The sequence below is a fragment of the Carettochelys insculpta genome, chromosome 3, assembly GCF_033958435.1.
Source record: "Carettochelys insculpta isolate YL-2023 chromosome 3, ASM3395843v1, whole genome shotgun sequence".
NCBI lineage: Eukaryota > Metazoa > Chordata > Testudines > Carettochelyidae > Carettochelys > Carettochelys insculpta.
The window spans coordinates 65198570-65224340 of record NC_134139.1 but is presented as its reverse complement, the minus strand read 5'-3'; the positions used below and the strand labels follow the sequence as shown (position 1 = coordinate 65224340).

The following is a 25771-nucleotide window of genomic DNA, read 5'->3' as shown; positions in this document are numbered from 1 at the left end:
CTGCAACTTTGATCTTTCCTCTTCAAATCCACAGAAATGCCCTGTTATTGTAAAACCCACAATAGGGAGCAAGGGTAAGGAGTATAATGATGATACTTAGCCGTAACATGTGATTTTGCCCAAGAGATCATTTGACTACTTCAGCTAATAATAGAAGATGTCTGAAAAAATTATTTAGCTGCTTACCTATTGCAGCTTGTGTAGTCAGTTTAGGTTCCTCTTAAACATCAGCAAAGAAACAATTTTTAAAATAATTGTTATAAGTAGTAATAAAATGTGAGGGTATTGTATATTGTTTAAAGCAGCAGTTCTCCAACTGTTTTTCCCATGGATCATGTGAAAACCAATGAGGGTCTTGGCCGACCAAGTAACGATCCCTCAAAATATTCTTTGTGCTGTTTGGTAATGTTTGTAAAGCACTATATTAAAAATGCCTTAAACACTTTTTTAGTCTATAAATAAAAGCACACAACTCTATAAATAAAAGCACACAACCATATCAGTAGCAGGGGATCTCTCCTCAGCACAGCAACCACAGAGTTGAGGCAGGGAAGCAGAGCCAACTGTCTCTTGGAACCGGGGAAAGTTGCCTCTTTTTCTGGCCACCACATCCCTGCACGCCCCAAATTTCTCTCACTCCTTCTGCTTTGCCCCTCACTCCTGACCTCCTATTTCCCTCAACTCATTGTCCCTTCCCACCTACTGTCTATTTCCTCACTCCAGCATCCACTAACTGGGTAGGCAGACCTTCATTTCCTCATGTTTACCCAGATTCACACTTTGGAGGAAACTATCTATAGACAACCTGAATGGAGCTCACAGACTACTGGTGGTCCACTAAGCACAGTTGGAGACCATCTGCTTTAAAGGATGCTCTATTATTAGACACTGAATTTTTATTTGAAGTTGGTCAAATTCCACATAATTCAAGGTTTGTCCTTTTAACTTCATAATGTTAGTGATGTTGCAGAATTCAAACAAAGCTGTTAGGCATGACAGACGATGGCTCATATAAGGCATGGCCAGTGTATGACCATTCAGAGATTTACATGGACCTCTCTGTTATTTCATAAAACTTATCACTAAGGAAGTTACTAATAAATAAGGCTCTATAGCACACTGCTGTAGCATCAATGTACCTGCAGTATTGGATGTTATTCAGAGGATATATTCACCTATGTCACTTTGTGTCCATTTCTTGTCTACATCAAAGTTAAGCATCCTAGAGGGCTCTGAATGAGGTGTCTCTTTTTAGTATACCTTCCATCTCACTAAATAAAGCTTTAGTGGCCAAGCATATTCACATGCTGTTTATGACTGCTTGGTTTATATCTTTGCTGGAGTAGGACTGAATTCTACACTGTTAACACAGAATTTTATGGCTGTAAGAGTTTGGGCTATCTAACAAGAGAGCAGCTATTTTAAATCAAGTTATTTTACCATGCAAAATCATAGCTGTTTCATGAATTGAGGTAAAATATTCCACTGAAATTGCTAAAGCTTTCAGCTAGCTGTGAACTTACAATACTTCATTCAGAAGGACACAACATGCAGTTAAAGGCTAGTGAGAATAATAATGTACTTTATTAAATAACTCAAGAAAGGATAAGAGAAATTTTGCAGTTATGAGAGAGATTTTTTGGTTCTATAGGATTTACACAGCAAAGAATGAATTGTGTAAGAAGTCAAAGAAATTAGCATGTAAGTTTAGCAACCAAACTGTCCCCTCCCTGTGGACTTAATTTCGGTCCTCAAACTGTGACTTGTTTTTTAAAAGATATGCTGCCAGGAATTCAATGGGATTTGGCGGTCTGTAGAGAGAGAGGGAAAAAAACAGAAGTAATTACTATTTGTTACATATATTTAAGCAAGCAGGAGTCAGGAGAACTCTTCAGCTTCACTGAAAACAGATTTACTTGTAAAAGCACTAGACGAATTAGAAATAGCTTTGTAGCATGACAATGCACACAAAGGGCTATGTTCTAGCAGCAGCTAGAGAACACCCTAAGGAGGAGGTCCTCCTTTTATTAAGCTCTCTATTGCAATTCCTCCTGGCCCTCGATAGCTACTCCACAACCTTCATATTAGGCTACATTTAGACTATGATTTAGGGGATGTGATTCTTCTGTTCGTGTACACACTGATATTAGCTAACACCAAGCTAGTGAGTATACACAGCAGTGTAGTCATAGTATCAGCAACAGAGGCATGGCTCAACTGTACCAAATAAAAACACAATGCTATCAAAAGGATATGTCAGTAACATAGCTCAGACATAGCTTTGCTGTTGCCACCTCTGTTATCGTAGTGACACACTGCTATTTATATTTCAACTAGCTTGGTGACAGCAAGCGCAAGTATGTGTACATAAACAGGAGAGTCACACCTGGCTCACTGTAGTCATAGCGTCAGAAGAAAACATTTATTGCTATAATATAGTTTATTCTAACCAACATTTCTCATTTTGCTTTCTTAGTGGCTTACGTGTCAAAGTTAATCAGTAACACATATCAGACAACATCTATAATGTGTTCATAGAATCACAGAATGCTAGGACTGGAAGGGACCTTGAGAGGTCAAGTCCAGCCCCCTGCCCTCATGGCAGGGCCAAGTACTGTCTAGACCACCCCGACAGACATTTATCTAACCTGTTCTTAAATATCTCCAGAGATGGAGATTCCACAACCTCCTTAGGCAATTTATTCCAGTGTTTGACCACCCTGACAGTTAGGAACTTTTTCCTAATGTCCAACCTAAACCTCCCTTGCTGCAGTTGAAGCCCATTGCTTCTTGTTCTATCTTCAGAGGCCAAGAATACCACGTCTTCTCCTCCTCCTTGTGACACCCTTTTAGATACTTGAAAACCGTTATCATGTCCCCCTTAATCTTCTTTTTTTCCAAACTAAACAAGCACAATTCTTTCAGCCTTTCTTCATAGGTCATGTTCTCTAGACCTTTGATCATTCTTGTTGCTATTTTCTGGACCTTTTCATACTCATATTAAACAGGAACTAGAGAAATATGCTATGCACAGATTCTTGAAAGAAAACTGCACAGGAAATAGGGAAGGAAGAGTAGCTCTAAAGTGGAAGAAACAACAAGAAACATGACATAGACAAGTAAAATTTAAAAGTCAGTTTAGAAAGGCTGGCCTTTCTCCCTCTCCAATCAACATGCACTTTAAACAATTGAGTGAATTACCTGAATTTACACGCTAATTTATTTAATGTAATTTCCAACGTATTTGCCTATTTTTACCAACTTCTACCTGGTAAGGTAAAAATTTGAAGTAGCTAGGTGTCTGAAAAGTTGTCTTACTTGATTTACATCAAATAGAAAATGTTTACTACAGTAAAAGCCTGGCTATATATTCATCCAGTGCCCCACTGCTGTGTGATCAGCTGCCCTCTGTCCAGCCTCGGGGGAGTAGAGCAGGGCCAGCTGCTGGCCACAGCTGTACTAAACAGCACATATTATTATCCATCATCTCTGGTTCCCTAGGGATGCCAGATAATAAAATTTGCACTATATCTCCTTTAGAACAGTTTGCCTGAAAGGTATTAGTTGCTTCTGCCAAACATTTTTTCTAACCAACAGTCTAGTGATAATAGTTGAAACTAATGGAAGAAAAAACACTGACACGCAAATTGTTCTACAATTAAGCCTCACCACCGCTTTTGCTAGGTGAGTTGATTTCTTTCTCAGACATAAAAAAGTGTAGTGTATAAATCCCATTAAGTTTGTCTCACCCCACGTATCAGGTTAGCACTCACATTCTAGGAAAATAAAAAGCGGTCGTGTAGCACTTTAAAATCTAACAAAATGATTTATTTGGTGATGAACTTTCGAGGGACAGACCCACTTCTTCGAATCTGGAAATTCTGTGAAAGTAAACTGGTACAAAGAATTTAACAGAAAGCTCGAAAAAGTTAAATCAAAACTGACAAATCAGCTACATAGGACAGATGGTGGGGGCAAGGAGGGGGAAGAAAATTACTTACTGCAAGTGTCTATTAAGTGAGTTGCACCTGAGGTCACTACAAATATCAAAGATGGGGAAACAGTCCTTGTAATGAGTAAGGTAACTGCCATCTTTATTGAGACCAACCCATGAAGTGTTAAAGTCTCTTTATTTTACCTGCATCCTAAAACAAAGAGACTAACACTAGATTACAAAGGGAGACATCCAAATTGGAATTTATTTGCAAGATGGACACTTTATGCGTTGGCCTCAATAAAAATAGCTATTACCTTACGCATTACAAGGACTGTTTCCCCATCTTTGATGCTCAGTGTGACCTCAGGCAACTCACTTAACTGAATAGACCAGTGGTGTCCAAAAGAAATTTACCACTCGCCACAGCGTCCCCCCTCAGCACCAGCCCCTCTCAAGACAGCCTCCACCACCCGCAGCCAAGCACCCTACCCCCCCGTCCCCCAAAAAAAGACCACACCTGCTGGTGTCTCACCAGGGCTGCCAGAGCCATGCCATGCCGCCCAGCCCCAAGCTGCTCAGCCATGCTGCCCACCCCACAAGCCACGCCACTCGAGATGCTCAGCTGGGCCACCCAACCTCTGAGCCGACCCACGCAAGCTGTCCTGGCCCTAGCCAGCTGCAGAAGCCTCCTCACTGCTGCTACCATGCACTTGTCCCACCAAAGTGTGGGAAGCATGCATAGAGTGACAGGAGCAGTGCCCCATGTGTGCAGCTCTCTTAAGCCGCATTTGCTGCACATGGCTGTCCCATTCACCACACATGGGGAACGGACAGCATAGTGGACACTGCTTCCCGCTTCTTTAACCCCACTGCCTTCTGTCCTATATACTGATTTGTCAATTTTCATTTCTTTTTTTTTTTTAATCTTTTTGTTAAATACTCATCGTGCCAGTTCACTTTTTCAGATTTCAAGATCTGAAGAAGTGGGTCTGTCCCATAAAAAGCTCATCACCTAATAAATCATTTTGTTAGACTTTAAAGTGCTACTGCTTTTTTGTTTTGTGAAGATACAGACTAACACAGCTACTTCCCTGTGACTGTTCCAGGAAAATGTCCGAAGTTTTAACTGTGGTCTGGGATATATCAATTTAGCACTACCTCGCACTCTCTACCCAAAGCAAAACCCCAAATAAGTCAATAGAAGAGCTGCACACAGCTTATAAGCAGAATATTGTCTCTGTATAGCAACTAACTGTTTACTTATTGATGTGGGCAGGTTCTAATTTAAGCTGGTATGTTCTTTTGTGATTAAGGATACCGTTGGGAGAAGCATGAATGTTCTCATGATTTTAAATTGCTCCATTAAGGTCGTTCACAACTTTTGGTAAGATTGATCAAAGGTTGTTACTTTGGCAGCAAATGGATATTAGTTTGTGTGGTATGACACTCACATGGTTCCAGTTATATATAGGTGACAAGAGTCAACCAAAAAGAAAGGAGAACTGACGAATATCCTTTCCATGCTGTACAGTGTATATACGAGGCCTCTTGGCAAAAGATGTAAACAAAGAGAACAGCATCATTAATAGCTGCTACAACACTTCTCTTTGTGTGAGCTCCAAGAATTTGGCCTCGGGCCTGAGGAAGTACTTTCATGCTATTGCCAGCTGGATGTACTGGAACTACCTTGTTCAATGAAGTAAGGAAAAGCACCATAAGTGCATAACTTACTGAGGGGACAGGGCTCATTCAAGAACCCAGAGCCCACCAAAAACATTGGTGTTTGCATGTCTGTCCCTGCTCTTGCTATGAGAAGCCATGCAACAGATACACTTAAAGAACAGATTTATTCAAGCTGCTTTCTTTTCCATCCTGTGAAAACCTTGCACTATGATTACTTGTTAATGTAACAGGAAGATTAGCACCACTCTCTTATATGGCTCACATCATGTGTGGCTAGTTACAGAACACATCTTGGCTGCTCAAGAGAACAGATATGCTAGTATACCTACCCCCAGTTCCATACATGAGCTTTTGATAAAGTGACAAACTGATTTTGTAAGCCCCAACCTGGGAAGGCCCCTGCAACATGTGAGGCCACCTTATTTTGAGACAAATGCTATATTAAGTTCTTTACCTCTCCTTTGCAAGTACAGCAAGTCCCTGTAGTAAAATAGGCACAACTGTCTGATCCAAGTAGGCACGTGTAGGTAATGACTGAAGATCCACCTTCTGCTTTGATGTTTTCTCTGCATTAATCTTCTCATTCTCTACTATCCTCTTACGAATTCAAAGCATCATGTAAATAAAAGTATTGGATATGAGTACATAAAATCCATTTAAAAGCAGAAATTCAGCATAAGAAGGTTATTAAAAGATAGAGTGAAATGTTCCTCACATTTTACTCTCTGTTTTCTCCTTGGCTGAGAATCTCACTTCAGTTTCCCTATGTAAGATATAGAAACCCTGCCACGTAAGCTACATTACATTTCTTGAAACTGGAGTCACCCCCTACATTATTGTTTTCATCAGCTCTTTTACATTCCTGGCTCTTCCCTGCCAACTTTGTAGATTAGAATTATTTTATCTATGTAGGCAGTACTTATTAAGTTGCTCTTGTCATCATTTGTAGGATCAGGCTTCAAAAATAGGACCAAATCCTGTAAGGAAGACTTAAAAGATAGGCTACATTCATTTAACCAAGCATTCCCCTGCCAACAATGGTTCTTGGATTAGACACAAGGATCCACTCTTGCAAATCCCTGTGTAAAGTTAGGGTATGATTAGCCTGGGGGGAATTCTGCAATTGTTGTATTTGGAGTAAAATTACAGAATTCCCCCAAGACTGGCTCTAATACAGTAAATTATTAATCTTTAAGAGGTTAAAACACACACAGTGTAGGTGAGTTTTCAGCTCCACTATATCACTGGATATTTGAACATTCTGGTCAAAAATATTAAATAAATCTTGCACTACAATACTCTCAAATGAATGGTCACACACACAATATTATGTATTTAACAGCCTCCAAAATTGTCAATTTTGCCAGTGAATTTTTTAAAAATCAACACTACTGAAAGTTAGTCCATAATTTATTCAAAGTGTAAAACAAAGTGTGGAGTAAGATCTTGGAAACACCACGAGTAATTCAATTAGCAGGTCTAGCCATAGTAGCTAAAATACAAATAAATAAAAATACCCCTGAAGGAACACACTCTGGCATCATAAAGGTAAGAAAATACAATGTATACACAAAATGTGCAATAAATAGAGACTATTTAACTCATATCACATCAAAATAAATACAGTGAAGTCTGAGAAGAGGACAAGAAAGTATGACTAAGATCACAGAATCAGACGGAGACTAAGATGAAGAATGGTAAGACAGGACTTTTGAACAGCAAGAAGTGGCTAAATGCTATTCATTAGTTGAGGCAGAAAAAGTTAGAGGGACTTAACTGAAACCATCTGCCTTACAATTAGTAAATATAGGCAGAGTAATATGAATATTCATTATTCAAGCCTAACCTTTTATAAAAAAAAAAAGTTTGAGGCAAAATAGCACTGAGAATTGGGGGTCGAGGGAAGAGTAGATTATGTTGGGATAAGGTTTCTAAGGCCTAAAAACACAGCAAGCTTCCTCTCCCTTTGAAATATACTGCCAACTCCTCAAAAAATGGTTTTAGGAACGTGTGATGCCATGCCAACATACCCAAGCAGGCATCACTCCTACACCTGACCAATTTCTCAATATTTCGACAAAGGGGATCATATGCGGTCTCTGATGAAAGCAAAAAACTAGCTGATTGTCACAGTTATTGTGAGATGTTTGTGTGAGAAACAATTTTAGAGCTCTAGAACAAAAATATACTAATCGTCACATAACCGTTGGAAGTCAAACCTGTAACCTGAGACCAGGGAGTCATAGAGCTGACAATCAACATCTGTGGAAGCTGCCCTTTGTTCACGATCCGAACCAGGTGCAGCTTGTGTGTTAAGACAAAATCCAAGGGAAATCTCTTTAGGGGACCCCCTCGGAAAAGACACAAGAGCCCATAATTGTGTAAGAGAAGGGGAAAGAGGAATTTTATCCTTTACAGAGGCAACACTTTACCAGCAGGAATAGCTTATGAAAAACTTTTTGGGCTACACACAAGCACTGCAAGATCTGCCCACTAAAAGAGAAACATCTTATGAACAACAAATTACTGTCTTGCCTACATATAAGCTATATATTTCATGTTCTGATTCTCTTTTATCTATACCTTTACATTTCAAAATCCATGTATTTTGAACCTTTATTTCAAGGTCTGTTAAAATAATAGTGAATTCTATTTCAATATCAACTTTCTTGATAGGTATTTTTTCTTGTTAATGATTCAAGGAAGAGGCTTTAGGTAACCAATAGAAGTGGCAAAACAAGTTCTTCTGACTACATCGATGGAAGAGATAGAGGTGAAGTTAAGGAAAACCAACCAACCAACCCCACCCCACCCCCCAAAATACTAAACAACCATACCAAGTGGTCATTATTTCTGATTGACTAGTAACAGAATGGTAGTAGCCCAATCAGCAATATTTATATACCATTAATTAGTCAATTGTGTATGGCACCAGAACTTACAGAGTCGTGCTAAGCACCCTTCATCTCCCACAGTCTTCAAAAGCAGTCAGTTTCTTCAATTTTGGTTGGACTCCCCGATCACTCTAGCTAAATTAAACACATATGTTCCCCAAAGCATAAATACTACTTTGATTGTATTTGACAACAATTAAATCTTACTTACCTCTACGTTTTCTGTGAGGCCATATTCAGCATGGGGATTTTCTGGAACCTGTAATACAACATGCTAGTCACCAAAACCAAAAATGCACTTTACGTATCTCTTCATAGAAAAATCAGTACGGTATACCCTCAAGTTACACAAGGCTTGCACTCCTGCACACACTCATGTAACTCAAATTTCGCACAAGTCAGGGAGAGTTGGGAACGAGGTGGTAGCCTGGCTCCCAGCTCCCCTGGGCTTGCAAGAGCCAGGAAACTGACCAGTGCACCAGATACTGCCTGGTTCCCAACTCCCCATCGTTCCCCTCACAGCTGTCTGCCCCCAGCTGGGGGAAGCCATGGTGGTGCAGCTGTCTGCCTGGCTTCCCCCAGCTGGGGTGGGAAGACAACCACAGCAGAGCAGCTTCTCCTCGGCTTCCCCCAGCTGAGGGCTGGAGCAGGGAGCTGGCAAAGGAGCTGTGTTCCTGCCAGCCCCCAGCCTCTGGGAATTTCAACCTGCACTTAACTCACATTAATACAAGTTAAGGGCAAGTAGAAAATGTGTATATTGGCAGTTTACCAGGTAAAAAGTTTCTTGCTATACCTGTGCCTGTCCTTCCATGATCTGTTCTGTATCCATGATCTGAAAGTTGGTAGTCACCAAATATGCAAAAGCCTGGGAGGGAAAAAAAAATAAAAATTAAAAAAAAATTACTGGTCATATCATTTAAATAAATAAAAAGTTAGTTGGTATTTGAAATACAATTGACAATTTTGGTCACGATCACTTAAGGCGTTACCTCTTAGAAATGTGTATGGGTTCTTTCCCTCCCCCTCAACAATACTTTTCTTGTATATAAAAATCAACAAAAGTTTTCTTGAGAAACATGTAAAATATAAAGACACAAAGTAAATTAAAACAGAACTGTCACACAAGGGTAGTTTCTCCACTATTACTTTAAAAAGAACAAACAAAGGTGTATATGTGATAAAGAGACATTTAGAGCTAACTGTACATGTTAGTGTCAAAGCAGACCAACGGTGGTTTTTATTTAAAAAAAATAAATACGAAAGGGTTGTTCCTTTTTTTTTTTTTTCAACCTTTAACATTTAAAAGTCAGACACTTGTTTTTAAACATCTGTTTTCTGCTCATTTTATCTTTTCTACACTATATGACTCTATACAAGAGGTTCTCAAACGTATTTGATAAGACCCCACCTTCTTTCTGTTTGTAGTTGTTTGTGCCATCCCCTGCCAAGCACGTACGCCACCATTTAACTCTGAAGGTGGAGGGGAGAGCAGCAGGTACCGGCCAGGCCACCAGCTCTGCAGGCAGCACTGCACCAAGCACAGAAGTAAAGGCAGCAATGTGAAATCACTTTTCACAACACTTAGACATTGCAACCCTTACTTCTGTGCTGCTGCTGCTGCTAGCCTGTTACCCAGCTGAGGAATGGCAGGGAGGAGACCCCAACCTTCGCTGGTGAGGCTCTGGCTGTCCCTTTTTATCTCCCCCTCGCCCAGGGCATGCCCAGCCCTTGTCCACAAGTCCCAGCCATCCAGAGTTAATACCCTGAAACCTTAAAAACAAAACAAAAAAATGCTCTCGCCTCCCTAGACATATTTCTTCACCTTTCTGGGAGGCCCACCACACAGTCTGTGAACCAAATTCTGAAACTGCCACTTTCAAGAGCCAAGTGAAACCAAGCCAATCAAATGAGCATGGAAGAATGTTTCAATTAATATCAGAGTGGTAGCCGTGTTAGTCTGTATCTGCAAAAAAAAAAAAAAAAGAAGTCCTGTGGCACCTTTAGAGACTAATAGATTTACTGGAGCATAAGTATTCATGGTCAAAGACCCACTTTGTCAGATGCATGGTGTGGAACTTCCACAGGCAGGTGAAAATATATAGACACAAGAAAAGAAGGGAGAGCCAGTTGAAAGAAAGGCCAGAGTTAACAAGGTCAGTTCAGTCAGAGGATGTGGCGCACTCCCAGCAGCTGGTGTGGAGGTGTGACCACCAAGACAGGAGAAACTGCTTCTGTCGTTGGCCAGCCATTCCCAGTGCCTTTGTTCAATCCTTAATTGATGGTGTCAAATTTGGAAGTGAACTGTAGCTCTGCAGTTTCTCTTTGAAGTCTTGTTTTTCAAGTTTTGTTGTTGCAGGATGGCTACTTTTAAATCTGCTACTGAGTGCCCAGAGAGACTGAACTGTTCTCCTACAGGTTATTGTATGTTACCACTCCAGATATCTGATTTGTGTCTATTTATTCTTTTGCATAGAAACTGTCCAGTTTGGCCAATGTATAAGGCAGAGAGGCATTGCTGGCACATGGTGGCATATATTATATTAGTAAATGTGCAGATGAATGAGCCCTTTATGGTGTGGTTGATGTGGTTAGTTCCTGTGATGGTGTCGCTAGTGTAGATATGTGGGCAGAGTTGTCACTGAGGTTTGTTGGTGGGACTGATTCCAGGTTTAGAGTTACTGTGGTGTGGTATATAGTTGCTGGTGACAATTTGCTTCAGGTTGGCAGGCTGTCTGTAGGTGAGGACTGGCCTGCCTCCCCAAGATCTGCAAGAGTGAAGGGTCATTGTCCAGGATGGGTTGTAGATCACTGATAATGTGCTGGAGAGGTTTGAGCTGAAAGCTGTAGATGATGGGCCACTGGTCTTCTGTTATTTTCTTTATTGGGCCTAGCTTGTACAAGGTGGCTCCTGGGTACACATCTGGCTCTGTCAATCTCTTTCCTCACTTCCTCAGTTAGGTACTGTAGTTTAAAGAATGCTGCATAAAGGTCTTGTAGGCATTTATTGCTCTGAGGGATTGGAGCAAATGCAGTTGTACCTTAGTGCTTGGCTGCAGATAGTGGATCATGTGGTGTGCCCTGGATGGAAGCTAGAGACATGTAGGTAAGCACAGCCATCAGTAGGTTCTGATATAGGGTAGTGTATATGTGGCCGTCACTTACTTGCACAGTAGTGTCCAAGAAGTGGCTATCTTTTGTGGACTGGTACAGGCTGAAGGTTGATGGTGGGGTGGAAACTGTTGAAATCATGGGGGAATTCTTCAAAAGCCTCCTTCCCATTGGTCCAGATGAGGAAGATGTCATTAATGCAGCACAAGCAGAGAAGGGACACTAGGGGATGAGAGCTGAAGAAGCATTGTTCCAGGTCAGCCGTAAAAATATTGGCATATCGTGGGGCCATGCGGGTGCCCATAGCAGTGCCAGAGATTTGAAGGTATAAACTGTCCCCAAAGCTGGAACAGCTGAGGACGCATCACCAGGGATACTGTTCCTGACAGCTTGTAGTTCATCTCTGGGTGGGATATTGACATACAGAGCCTCTACATCCACAGTGGTCAGGACAGTGTTTTTAGAAAGATCACAAACATATAGTAGTCTCCTCAGGAAGTCGATGGTGTCTCGAAGATGGCTACCAGTGCTGGTAGCATAGGGTCTGAGTCCACATATTCAGCCAATCCTGCTGTGAGAGTGCCAATGCCTTACATGATGGGGCATCCAGGATTGCCAGGTTTATAGACCTTAACCCTGATTGGGGCTCAATTATTAATACAGGTTAAACCTCTCTAGTCTAGCACTCTCTCATCTAGCAACATCTGTAATCTATCATAATTTTAGTTAGTAGGATGACCTGTTATCATGGGTGTGGCTAAATTTTTCATGATCTCAAAACATTTGTATACAGCCACCAGTTCTGGTTCTCAGTCATCTGTACTGTCATTTAGATGTAATTTACTCCTAAATATCTTCTGAAAGCCCAGTAAACAGTGGATGCATTTGGTAATGCTGCTAAGCAATAGTGACCTCTCATGGTCCATCAAATTCTCTCATTTGGCACTAGTCAAGTCCCCAGGGTGCCAGACTACAGAGGCTCACCTGTAATTATTTAACTCCATTGTAATAATGACCATTTTAGAAAAAGGATATGTATTTTATTGCATTGTCTCTTACAGCACAGATGAGCCAACTTTTTATGTTAGGCCCCACTTCTCATCCCTGCAATTAGCCGGGGTTCCACCACCTCTCTAACGTCATCTGAGCTGATGGACATTTTGGTTATGTTCATAAGAAAAAACCCTTTCAGCATGCATAAGAAAACAACAGACTATAAAAACTTTATTAATCAGTATATAAATACACAGAATACACATAATAAAAGCAGTAACACATTTCAACATTTTAATAGATGGATGAGCCTGAGACCCTCCAATCAATCATGCTATGCCCCCCCTTTAGGAAATATCACCCCCCCCAGGCCTACCCCTCCACTTTGTGCACCCCTGTTCAAGAGGAACCAAACATTCCCCCCTCCCTCTAAGAAGGTGCTAGAGTACAGGAGTTATACCGTAGTGCCTCAATTTACCCAAAGGTTGCATTCCCATACACCCTTGCGTAACTCAAATTTCATGTAAGTCAGGGGCGGCTTTTTTCCTTGGCTGAAAGCACTTTCTGCAGCTGGGGAAGAGGAAGAGGACCTAGAGCTCCTTTTGATTGGTAAGTACTTGGCCTAGGGGAGCTGCTGGAGAGGGTTAATCCTGATGGTGGGTTGGGGCCCAAGAGGGCAGAGGGGTTAAGCCTGGGGTGGGTTAGGGCTGCAGGAGTAGAGTTGAGAGGGAGCCACACAGAGTTGGAGCAGCTGAACCAGGGAAGGGGTGTTGAGCTAGAGCCATGTGCAGGAGTGGTGTACTGAAGCCATCCGTGGGTGGTGAGCCTGGCCATGGGGGATCTGAACTGGGGCTCTGTGCAGCTGGTGAGCAGGGCTAGAAGTGGGGGTTGAATTGGAGCTGTGCTGGACCAGCGGGAGCAGAATTTTGAGTTAAGTTTAACTCACGTTAATGCAAATGAAATGCACCTCGAAACCGTGCATTTCGAAGGTTTGCTGTATATTCAGAGATGTCCAAGACCTCCGCCAGCAGAGTCAGAGGCGAGGGGACAGGGGCTGATGCAGCAGCGCCTCAGAGCCAGATTACGACGGTTTCTCTTTTTCAATCAATCATTCTTATAACAAGCGGCGAAGGAGCATCGCTCTGACACACAGGAGAGTTCCCACCGCTGGAGAAATACGCCAAGGAGGGCACCGCAGCCCGCTCCTAGCACAGCCACCTACCCCTGGAGCCGGGGCTGGAGCCTTCTCCGCCACCGCCGAGCCCAGGTCACGAAATGGGAACCATCTGTCGTGACCCGCGGCAGGAGGCCACACGCCGGCGTCAGACAACCCCACATTGCCGCTCGGCTCCCGCACCCCCAGGCGCCACCGGTACCGTGGGCCTCCGCTGGAGCGGCCCAGGCTGCGGCGGCTCCGACATCGATCGCGCGTAGCGAGATGCTCCCCCCTGAGGCCGAGCGCCGGTGTGGCGGTACCTGGAGCTGACCGAGGGCAGACCCGCCCCGCCCACTCCGCCCTGCGGGTCGGGCCCGGAGTGAGAGGGACGCAGCCACTGCCCGGCCGCGGGCCGCTCTCACCTCTCGGAACGGCAGCTGCGGGCAGGAGGGGGCTGGCAGCGCCTCTCAGCGCGAGGCGTAGGAGGGTGAATCCGTTGCGGAGCTGCAAGAGCCGCTCAACCGCATCAGCCACTAGCAACGGCACAGCGGGGAGATATCGTAAATTGTTGCGCCGTAAGTGAAGGAAGCGGTGCGGCAGCGATTCCCTGCCCCCTCCCCCACTGCTCCTGCGCACAGAGATATCCTCCCACCTGCCGCTAGACAAGGCAATTGGAAAAGGCCGGCTCGGAGCCCGCCCCTCTAGTCTTAGCCGATACGTCACTAGCTATAGCCCGCCCATTGAGGTCCGCGCGCTTGGGCTTGCTGCGGCTGCGCAGATGAGCAGGGACACGAAGCGCGAGCGGGCCTCGCGGCTCTGGAGTCAAAGGGAGGGAGCACACAGGCCCGAGCGCGAGGCGCGTAGTGTCGGAGAAGCGCCTGCCGGAGTGGGAGGGTGCCTGACACACAGCGTGACCAGTCCGCACGTTGTGAAGGTGTATCCCTGTCAGTCAATTTCACCCACCGCCAGGTCACGTGAGCCCAGTGTGGGCAGGTAAAATGGTGTCTTGGCTCGTGCCTAGATGCATGAACGCACCCCAGGGCCCGGCCAGGGCTTTAACCGTTGGCTTCTTCGGTTTGGTGCAGCTGTTACTGAGAAAGGGCTTGCGATTATGGCAGGCAGCTCTGTGTCCCCTTCAGTGACACCTGCGGAGAGGCTAAAAGTTGCCCTGGGGTTGAGGGTCTCACCTGGCTTGCTTACTAGAACCTTTTTTACAGGCAGTGATACCTGAGATGGAAAAGACTTAGCTTTGCTGTCACTACCATTGCAGGGATGGTCATGGGGGGAAATATACTTAAGTACTGTGTTTTCAAGTAAAAGGGAGAAGTCTGGAACAATCAAGAAGCAAAAACTTCATGTTATCAATTCACATTTCAGTTAGGTACCATTACTGTATTATTTTCTTGCTGTTATTTCAGTCTATTTAACCCAATACTATTTTGCCAATTTTAAAATCTGCTGTGTATCATTTGTGAAATAAAATTGTTGGAATTTGCACATTAGGAAAAATTCAGATAATATCTTGCCACCCACCCTCCCACACACTCTAGCTATGAGCGCTGCATAAACCCCAGTGAAGCCAACCTGTGAGACTGGCATGATACTAGAGACCAAATTATTTTGTTGGAGTTATTTTTAAGTGACTTTACCCCTTCCGTTTAGAGCTATTTGGAGAAAAAATATCAGCTACCTATCAGCCAGAAATCTGCTTAATACCCAGTTGATGGGATTCTTAAGGTTCCTCCTGGACTCATTTTCTGGGGGCCCATCTTGAGATGTTGGGATAAATGTGCAGAGTATCACCACAGCAACTGACATCAAAGGTAGTTGTGTTTCGAAAGTATGAAGTGCTATAAAAATCTTAGTATTTTGACGAAGCAAATCAAGCACTAGGAATTGTAAAATTGGGACTCTTGTGATGTGTGACTCTGAGGATCAGGTGGCCTACTGGTTAATGTGTCTGGTCTCCAACTTCTTATCTTGTTGTTGAGGGTCCATATTGGTGCCTGGTCCCTGTCTTCAGCCCACTGCATCTGGGGCAGTTGTAGTAAAGTGGGGCATAGTAGCAGGACCTCGGCCCTCCTTCCCCAGTTCCCATCCTAGAGCTCTGTGAGAAATACAACAGGCAAGTTTCTCCATATACAAAGCTAAAATCTGCCACTGCAGACTCTTCATTACCTACAGGCTCATCCAGTCTTAGGTCATGGTTCCAGCAATCGAAACAGTCAATAGCTTCATAAAGTACCAAATAAGCAGGGCCACGGTGATGCATGGGATGGGTAGATAGGGCACTAGGTTTCCCCTGCCCCAAACACAGAGGACAGGGAGTGCAAGGGGCTAGCAGTTGTTAGAGCCAGAGCTTCTGGGTGGCCTGTGAGGCAGGAGGACATTCTGAGCAGTGGTGGGAGGGAAGAGGAACAGCATGACTCCATTCCCCTGGTTCCTGGCCATGTCACTCAGGGGAAGAGTGGGAAGTGGAGGGATGCAATCAGCAGCTGGAGCAGCAGAGCGTGCTGCCGATACACTGCTCCTCTTCCCTGGCCTCACACTGTTGCCGGTGACTATAGGGAGGCTGACTCCTTTAGTTGCCCAAGTAGTATTACTTGTGGGGGAAGACTGGGGAGAAGAGGCAGAGCAGGGGTGGAGCAAGGATAGGAAGAGGTGCGGAGGGATTGCACCTGAGGCGTCCCAGCCCTCCCCCGGTTAGTGGTGGCACAGGAAGGAGGCACATGGGCAGTGGTCACATGGGTGGTGGTCTCTGTGTCCTGAAAAGCAACCTCAAGATCTGCTGGTAGTTGAAGAGGTGGTTGGGGAAGGCACTGCCAGGGGCTTACACTGTAGTGCTGAATGCTGACCTGGCTCCTTCCACCTCCTGCAGCTCTCAGTGCTGTGGCTCCTCTGTAAAATCCAAGTTATCCTTAATGTGCAATAATAAGGTATATGGTCATGAAAGTACCAGAGACAGTGAGGGGAAAAAAAGAGTCCTGTGGCACGTTAAGGACTACCAGATTTATTTGGGCATAAGCTTTTGTGGGAAAAGATGGATCTTTAGTCTCAAAATCTTATGCCCAAATAAATCTGTTAGGATAGGTCTACATAGCAAAGTTAATTCAGAATAACAGCCATTATTTCAAAATAACTATCCTGGCATCTACACAATGCAGTTGCTATTTCGAAATAAGCAGTTGGCTTATTTCAAAACTGGTAAACCTCATTCTATAAGGAACAGTGCCTATTTCAAAATAAGTGCTGTTAAGACAGGGAATGGAGCCTATTTCAAAACAAGCCCTAGTGCGGTCAATGACTATTTTGAAATCTTGTCTTGGCGATCGGTTGATAACGAGTAGAACATCTTCATGTCACCTTCCTATTTGTGAGTCTATTGATGGCTGATCAGCCCAATTGTGGAGCCACAGATCTCATCGCAGAAGGGGCAGGTATTGGTAGCTGTTGGAGGGGCAGATGGCAGTTTCTGACGCTCTTTTCTTCTTCTCTTCCTCTCCCCATCTGCACTGCAGTGGGACTTGTCAAATTGCACCATGCCCTCACCAATTTCTATTCTCCACTAGGGATGGTCTTGGGCAAGGTTCTCCCAAGTGTCAACACCGATGCTGCACTTTTTCACATGTGCCTTCAGCATGTCCTTAAATTGTTTCTGCTGGCCCACAAGACTCCTCTGCCCTTCCTCCAATTCGGAAAACAGTATCTGTTAGGGGAGGCACAGATCAGACATCTGAACCGCGTGACTAGTCCAACAAAGTTGTTGATGAATGATGTCTTCAATGCTGGTCATGGTCGACTCTTCCAGGACACTAGTGTTCGTGCACCTATCCTCCCAAGAGATATTTAGGATTCTCCTGAGGCAGCGTTGATGATATTGTTCAAGTGCCTGCAAATGACACTTGTATGCTGTCCAGGTTTCACAACCACTGTACAGTATACAAGGAGCTTTGTCTTGGAATAGATACCTCGGTTCTCTGAGACCCTTTGTCTCAGGCAGGCGAAAGCAGAGCTTGCACATCTCAGACAAGGCTGGATTTCTGCATCAATGTCGACTTTAACAGAAAGATGACTTCCAAGGTATGGGAAGTGCTCCACATTTTCTAGCAATTCTCCACTGACTTCAATAGAAGGTGCATGAGATTGTCCCTTCGGTGGAAATAGGTGGAGCACCTTGATCTTTTTGATGTTCAACATGAGGCCAAGAGTCTCATATGCTTCAGCAAAGGCACTTAAGATGGTCTGGAGGGCTGTGGGAGAAACAGCAACAACCATATTGTCATGGAGCTCCATAATCGAGGTTGTGGAGGTCTTGCTTTTAGCCTTCAGTCTCCTGAGATTGAAAAGCTTTCCGTTCATTCTATAGACAATCTTCACACCCTCTGGAAGTCTGCTATCAATTAGATGAAGGGTCATGGCAATGAAGATGCAGAACATTGATGCTTGACTTCCATTTTGATCTCAAAGGAGTTGCTTTGGGATCCATTGTTGCTCAATACTGTGACAGTCATGGTGTCATGAAGAAGCCTTAAAATGCTAATGAATTTTTTGAGGCAGCTGATCTTTGAGAGGATGGTCTACAGGGCACCACGACTGACTAAGTCGCATGCTTTGGACAGGTCAGTGATACTCATATATAAGGCTTGGCTTTGTTCACAACATTTTCCTTGCAGTTCCGGAGCAGTGAAGATCATGTCTGCTATTCCTCTGAATGGTCAGAAGCCACACTGGGATTCTGGGATAATTTTTTCTGAGAGTGGCAGGAGTCCGTTTATGAGGATTCAACCTAAGATTTTCTCTGCTGTTGCCAGGAGGGAGATGCCACTATAGTTTCCACAGTCCGACTTGTTGGCTGTCGTGCAAAGACTGATGATCAGTGTGTCTCTGAAATCTTGTGGCATCTACTCCCTATCCCAGATCTTGAGAATGAGGAAGTGGCACTGTTTATGGAGCTCAGGCCAACTTTCTTTGAAGACTTCTAGTCCAGTTGCCTTGTTGCACTTCATTGCTTTGATGGCAGGTTGGACCTCCCTCAGAATAGGAACTGTTGTAAAATCATCTCTAAGTGGTTGCTGAGGGATTTGGTTCAACGATTCTAGGACCACAACGGAGGGATGGTTCAAAAGCTACTTATAGTGCTCCCTCCAGTAGAAGCAATGGCTCTTTGTCTTTCTTGAGTTGGGTACCATCCTTTGATCTCAGGGGTCTGATTACATGGTTTCTCAGTCCTTAAACAGCTTTGGTAGCATGGAAGAAACCTCTTGTATCATTGATGTCTGCAAGATGCTGGAGTTCTTACACCATCTCAATCCATGACTGGTTTTTCAGAGTCCTGTTTTTTACGTTGGACTTCTGCCTTGGCATGCGCTTTTCTCTTTGTCATGCAATTGATGTCACTTTGCCTAGCCCTAAAGGCTTTCCTTTTTTCGTCAATCAGGCATTCAATTTCCACATCACTCTCATCAAACCAGTCCTGATGCTTCCTAGTCTGGTAGACAATGGTTTCTCCAAGATCTCCAATGATGGCATTTTTCAACCAACACCAGTGTTTTTCCACATCTTCAGGGTATACTGTTGGCAGCTTCCTCTGAAAGTCAGTTTGTTTGATGGGATCCCTGATGGCAAATCCTACTCAATGAATTTATTTTTCTTCCTTTGGGGTTCCTTTCCAGAAAAATGTGTACCCTCCACCTTCTTCTTTTAGCTGTCCTTCTTCTGGTCTATTTGTTTCTGACAGGGCAGCGACATCAATGTTTAATCATCGCAACTCGTGGGTGATAATTGCCGTGTGTCTGTCAGGTCACTCACTGCCTGGATTGTCTGTTAGGGTCCAAATATTCCATGTTCCAAGTTTATTGTTCCATTTCAAGCACATGGACATGAACCCACTGGATGCAAGTATCAGAGGGGTAGCTGTGTTAGTCTGTAGCTTTGAGAACAACAAGAACTCTTGTGGCACCTTATAGACTAACAGATATTTTGGAGCATAAGCTTTTGTGGGCAAAGACCCACTTCATCAGATGCATGAGTGGGGGGGCATTTCAGAGGGGTATTGGATGCAGTTTTTCAGCCAGGGGGATTGAGGTGGACTATGTTTTAGGGCACACTTTCTAGCCCCCTCCCTATGTCAGGTGAGCAGGTAGAACCTAAGGGCTGCTCAGTTGTAGATGCAGCAGCTGGATGATTATACTACCTCAGTCCTCGGAACAGAATGACTGATACATACATCCACCACCTACATGCTGGTTCATGACTAAAAGCTTCCAGATTTCACAATCCTGTTCCTGTTGCTTTCGCCAGTTGCTACAGGGCTTAAGTGTAGGAGAGTAGTGCACAGAGGAAGACACCTGTGTGTGACTTCTTTGAACATGAGGGACTGTTGCACTGAAGCCACCACGTGATTTTTGAAGTCTAGAAAACTCAGGTCCACAACAACTGGGAGTCTCCTGTCCACTACAGCCTTCATGGCCCTTGTAGTATTACCTTTGCTATCCTCCACCTGTTCTGCTGTTGAGGACTTTTAAGATTGTTCATTGTCTGTCTTCTCCCCCTTGATCTTGCTGCCATGGGTGACCCAGCTAGGAGCAGGTGTTATGCTTAAACCAGGGGTTCTTAACCTTTTTGCCCTCACACATCCTCTGAAAGTGAAATTAATGCTTACACCTCCTGTCCTTCCCCAAATTAATCAATGAACCAATCAAGACATAATTAAGATGATAAAGAGATTTTATTTCTAGCCAATTACTCACATACACAAAAAATATAAAAATAATGAATTAAAAAGTTGTTCAGGACCACCTTAATGAGATGGCTGTTGCTGCTTTCAGTCAGTAAGGACAGAAGTTCAAGGGACAGTCTCGGACAATGCTAGGCACATGTCATGCCTGGCATCCAACCAATTTCTAGCCTTTGTCTTCACACCGACCAATGCTGAAAATCCAGATTCGCAGAGACAGGTTGTAGCAAATGGGATCAAGGCTGAAAGAGCTTTCTTTGCCAAAACTGGGTAGGCAGCTATTTGAAAGCACCAAAATTTATCAAGATTTTGATTGAAGAATCCTTGCTTCAGCAAAGCTTTGCTCTGCAAATCGATGAAGTCGTCCTTCTGCATGTCAGCATCATCCATCGAGTCCAAATTAAAGGTGAAAGGATTTTGAATCCACTCGTCATTTTTCAATTCATCTTTAACAAAGTAAGTATCAAAAGAGTCCATGAGATTTTCCAGATGCCTCAAAATATCGCCTTGAATCCAGTCTGGGACCATCTCTAATGAACACTCTCCAGAGAGAAGAACGTTTTCCAGAGTAGGAAAATTTGCATAATTGTTCTTTGCCACGCATCTCTTCCAAAGAGACAGTTTTTGCTGGAAGGCAGCAATCTTCTCATTTGCCTCCAGAACAGTCATTTCTGACCCTTGAAGTGAAATGTTGAGGTCATTCAATTGCAAGACTATATCTGAAAGATAGGCCAGTGACACAATGAAATCTTAGGTTTCAAACTCTTCAGTTTGTTTTCTTTTTCCTCAAAGAAACATGGCTATCTCAGTTCTAACTTCCGTAACACGAGGGAAGACTCTTCCATGTGAAAGCCATCGTACTTTTGTGTGATATAACAATACTTCATGAGCAGCTCCAACTTCTTGGCAGAATATTTTCAAGAGTCTGTGGTTCAAAGCTGGAGACCGGATGAAGTTCACTGCTTGAACAGCAGTATCCATGGCTGATTTCAGTCTTGGAGAAAGTGTTTTTGATGCCAATGCATGCTCTTCCACCCGCCTCCCCTGCCCCACGGGACCAGTCGTGGCCCTTGATTGGACAGTGCCGCTGGAGTGGAGTGGAACGAGGGGGAGGGCGTAAAGGACCACAGGCATGACTAGCACTGATTGGTCAGCAGGGCTGCCATGGTGATGGCTTCTGGCCTCCCTGATTGGCGGGTTGGTGTCTCTGTGGTGGCAGTTGGGAAGATTAGCGGGCAGGGAGCGTGGGGAGGCTGGGCGGGCGCTGGGATATGAGACAGCCCAATTTTGCCTTCCAGTCCAGTCAATTTTTTGAAAAGAACTCGTTGATTAGCTGGTACAAATCAGCAGCTTTTGTGGCAGCCAACAGGGGTTCACAGAATAAAAAATCTTCTTTGATGCGCATTTCGGTGGTGTATCTCACAAAAGCCAAGCATTGACTACATTGAGCCTTGTCAGTACTTTCATCCAATTGAAGTCCAAAGAGCAGAGTCACTTTCTTGAGTTCCTTCATGAGTTGATCCAAAATATCAGATGACATATCCAAAATTCAACAACTGATGATGTCGTTTGACAGAGGTATTTTAGCAATCTGTTTCCTCTGTTGCTTTCTGAGAACAACTTCAACCATTTGAAGAGTACAAGTCTTGATCAGAGTCTCACCGATTGTGTGAGGCTTTTTGTTCTTTGCGATGAGATATGCCACTTTGTAGGAGGCCTCAAGGAGTGGCTACTGAGTAGATCCAAGACCCGAGTTGGGTAAAGTGCCTGATGAGTGGAATCGAGCTTTCTTCTGCTTCAGCGACTCTGGCGAGTCCCCAGAAATTCCTGTGTGCACATTTGCAAAATGCTCTCGGAGTCTGGCAGCCCTCATGTTATCGTTACAGAGAACTTCTGCACAAAAAAAGCACTGAGGCTTTTTGTCAAGACAGCACGTGAACCCAAATTTCACATAATCCTCACTGTACTTCCTCTTCTTTGATATTTTCTTGTCTTCTTGAGGGGACAAAAAATGTAAACTAAACTATCAATTGTGGTAGAGTTAAATGCAAAAACAACTACCGGCGCTGAAGACAGACTGCTAACTGAACCAGTGCGTGTGGGCAAAGTGCACGACAATACGGCACGATGCCAGAGAAAGTGGTATGCCTGACCCTGAACAGGCCTAATCAAGGTGCGGCGTGTGTGAAGATAACAGTAATTCTACAAAGGCGCAATATTGTGTCTGACCTAATTTTTTAAAAGTGTCAGCCTTGAGGAAAAAAAATATCACCTCTTGTTGCATCAGCCAATCAAAATGTAACACTGTTAGCAAGATGTTAGCTTCTGTCATAACCAGTTTAAAGCGGTTTGGTGGAATATGGTCGAATAGCTCTAATGGTGAAAGTAGACATTATTCTCTTAAGTATCTGATCTCACCCCAAGTTCCCCTATATTTAATTAATAAGCAATTAGTGTTAATTTTAATTCACAATATTAATTATAAAGAATTCTAAACTTTTGAATTTTATACAGTGAGAAAGCAATTGTGATAAATTTTCTAGGAGGCACCTCACACCTCCCCAGGGGAGGTGCACCCCACAGGTTGAGAACTTTTACAGGGGAAAAGGCAGTATGCTGCATTTATTGCGAATACAGCAGCAGCATATGCTTTTCACACGCACGCACGCACACACACACACACAGAGTCCTGCCAGACAATGTTATAGTTACCAGTCCTGAGCCTGGATCAATCTAGTGAGCAGCTAGAATGATCACAGATGGGGGGCAGGGCCTTGTCGGTTGCGATCCAATGCTCTCCTGGAGTTGGTGGCAAGACGAACTCAAAGTCCCATGGCAAAGCACCCTGCTTTTATAATCCTTTTCTCTGTTGAGGTCTGCTGTGTCAGTCTGTGACTGGTGTGTTATCCTTTCGATGCCAGTTGTTCTCAAAACATCCTCCAAAGACTCATCCTGTAATCAGTTGTCTTTCGGGTGCCTGCTCCATGCTTGAGTCATCAATCTGCCAATCTGATCACTTCTTGACGGGGGGTATACGCATGGTCCTTCTCTGACGCCATAAAGGCCGTTTTCACCCATGCTTTGCCCCTCCTTTCTTGGCTATCTGGCTCTGGGGCTAACCTTTGCACCATTATCTCGACACAGACATACCACTTTCACACATAAACAATTCTCACAAGGACTCTCAGAGAAAAGCAGTGCAAAAGGCATTATAAATAAAACAATTAAGGCTTCAGCCTTCAACATTCGTCTAATCTCATTACCATAGACACAATATTAAACTGTCTCTTTACTTACTAAACTCAATAAATTTTAAAACAAAGAGTCATATATTCAATTAAAGAACTCAATGAATAAAATCAATAAAATGTTAAATGTGTAAATGTTACTTTACATTTTCTACATTATTAAACCTAAAATTCAAAATATAAAGAGAATAAAAGAGAATAAAACTTTCAACTCCAACCCAGGAGACTCCCTGCTGCATTGTTCTCGGTTCATTGGAATACACAAGCCCCCTCACCATGACAAAGGGACGATGTGGAGAGTAGGATTTCAAAATAGGCTCTATATGTAGACACTGTATTTCAAAATAGCTACGTGATATTTCAAAATGCATTTTTGGCTACATCTACACTTAGGAAAAACTTCGAAATGGCCATGCTAATGGCCAGATTGAAGATACTAATGAGGCACAAATAAATATTCATCGCCTCATTAGCATGTTGCTGGATGCATTTCAGCTGATAGGAATAAGGGGATTTCGATGCTTGTGGGGTCCTTAGACAAGTCATATGTGAGCAAAACGTGGCACTTGGGAAGTGCTGCAGCCAGCAGCATACGAATGAGGCGCTGAATATTCATTTCAGTGCCTCATTAGTATTCTTCAATTTGGCCCTTAGCATGGACATTTCAAAGTTTTTCTAAAGTGTAGACATGGCTTTTGTGTGTAGGTGCATCATTTTGAAATAAACTACTCCAAAATAGTTTCCTTCGAAATAAGGCCAAAGCGTAGTCCTTCAGGTGCCACAGGAGTCCTTGTTGTTTTTGCACATAGGCTAATATGACTACCCCGATACACAGCTAGCCAAGGACTGTCTCAGTAACAGCAACTATAGAGACTTCCTGTGCCAAGGCACCTTTTGCGCTGCCTACCCACATCCGTGTTGGCACCTGGTACCACATGACCACTTTTTGGCAGACTCCCGAACCCATGAGTGCGACGTGACACGCTCTGCACCGCGCACCCGCTAAGGACAAAAAGGGAGCTGCAGCGCTCCTCTGGAGCACTGGTTCTCCCTGCGACGTAAGCGGACCACGAGGCAACAGCATGATGACAGGCGCCTACCCAGCTGCCTGCCTTGCAGCACGTGGCTCCAGGCGAATCCGAGACCAACACAGCGCGCGCGCAGCAATTCCCCCGCTGGCCTCGGCACGCTCAGCTCGCCACACCTACACCACCAATGGACCCTCCGGACGCTGCGGCTGCTCCCGGCAGCCACTGCGGCACGCAAAGACTCACTGTCCCAACATGCAATGCGCCATCAGCGGCTTTCCCGAGCGCGCGCCAATCCCGATTTCCGTACCCGGCATGCCACGCGACCGGGGCCTCGCTGCATGCTGGGAGATGTAGTGTCCGTAGCCAGTTTACCACACCTCTCATTGTCATTTCGCGGCCAGCCGTCATGTTAACAATAGCCGTACGCTAGGGGTGGGGTGCTACGCTTCCCCGTATTCAGAAAGGGCTTCTGCGCAGTCTCCCCAGGGTCTTTTAGCTGGAGCTGGTAAAAAGAGGCGTAGCCGCCATGGCCGGTTGTTGTCAGTCACTGGCAGCGGGTTATGGCAACGGCGGTGAATGAATTCTCCGGGCGGCAGAGGGAAGAAGAAGGGTTCAGCCGGCTCCAGCACCCCGCCTCAGGCCTGCGGGGCCTCCCCCTCTGCCCCGGCCGGGCCGGCTCACCCTCTCCAGCAGCAGCAGGCGGCGAGGGCGGCCGCGGCGTCTCCCCATAAACGGAACCTCTATTACTTCTCCTACCCGCTCTTCGCTGCCTTCGCGCTGCTCCGCTTCGTCGCCTTCCAGCTCGGGCTGCTCTTCGCCTGGCTCTGTGAGCGTCTCTCCCGCGGCGCCCTCATGGCTGCCAAGGGCAGGGCCGGGGCCGGCGAGGCGCCCGAGCCCGGCGGGGCGCCCGAGATGGTACGAGCCTGTCACAAGCGGGCCTTCGAGTGCATCTCCGTGGCGCTGCGTATCGACGAGGACGAGAGAG

General features: G+C 44.6%; 2 protein-coding genes across 10 annotated transcripts in view; one reads left to right on the top strand and one right to left on the bottom strand.

Annotated features, from left to right (window-relative positions):
• Window positions 1–1562: 1562 nt before the first annotated feature.
• Window positions 1563–25674, bottom strand: DPY30 (dpy-30 histone methyltransferase complex regulatory subunit). Of its 4 annotated transcripts, none has more exons than XM_074990038.1 (5): window positions 25543–25674; window positions 9308–9379; window positions 8726–8773; window positions 6075–6217; window positions 1563–1811 (listed from the first exon to the last, which is right to left on the bottom strand). In XM_074990038.1, exons 2-5 carry the CDS (start codon window positions 9341–9343, stop codon window positions 1739–1741), a joined length of 300 nt encoding a protein of 99 aa, XP_074846139.1. In that variant the 5' UTR covers window positions 9344–9379; window positions 25543–25674; the 3' UTR covers window positions 1563–1738. The 4 variants fall into 4 exon arrangements, with proteins under 4 accessions (XP_074846139.1, XP_074846137.1, XP_074846138.1 ...); XM_074990036.1 differs by lacking the exon at window positions 25543–25674 and adding an exon at window positions 25094–25265; XM_074990037.1 differs by lacking the exon at window positions 25543–25674 and adding an exon at window positions 14194–14420.
• SPAST (spastin) overlaps window positions 25354–25771 on the top strand; it is a 74283-nt gene continuing 73865 nt past the window's right edge. For 4 of the 6 annotated variants that reach the window (XM_074990029.1, XM_074990027.1, XM_074990028.1 and 1 more), the window contains exon 1: window positions 25354–25771. In XM_074990029.1, the coding sequence (XP_074846130.1) occupies window positions 25363–25771 (409 nt within the window). In that variant the 5' untranslated portion in view covers window positions 25354–25362. The other 2 variants (XM_074990031.1, XM_074990030.1) reach the window with 1 other exon arrangement.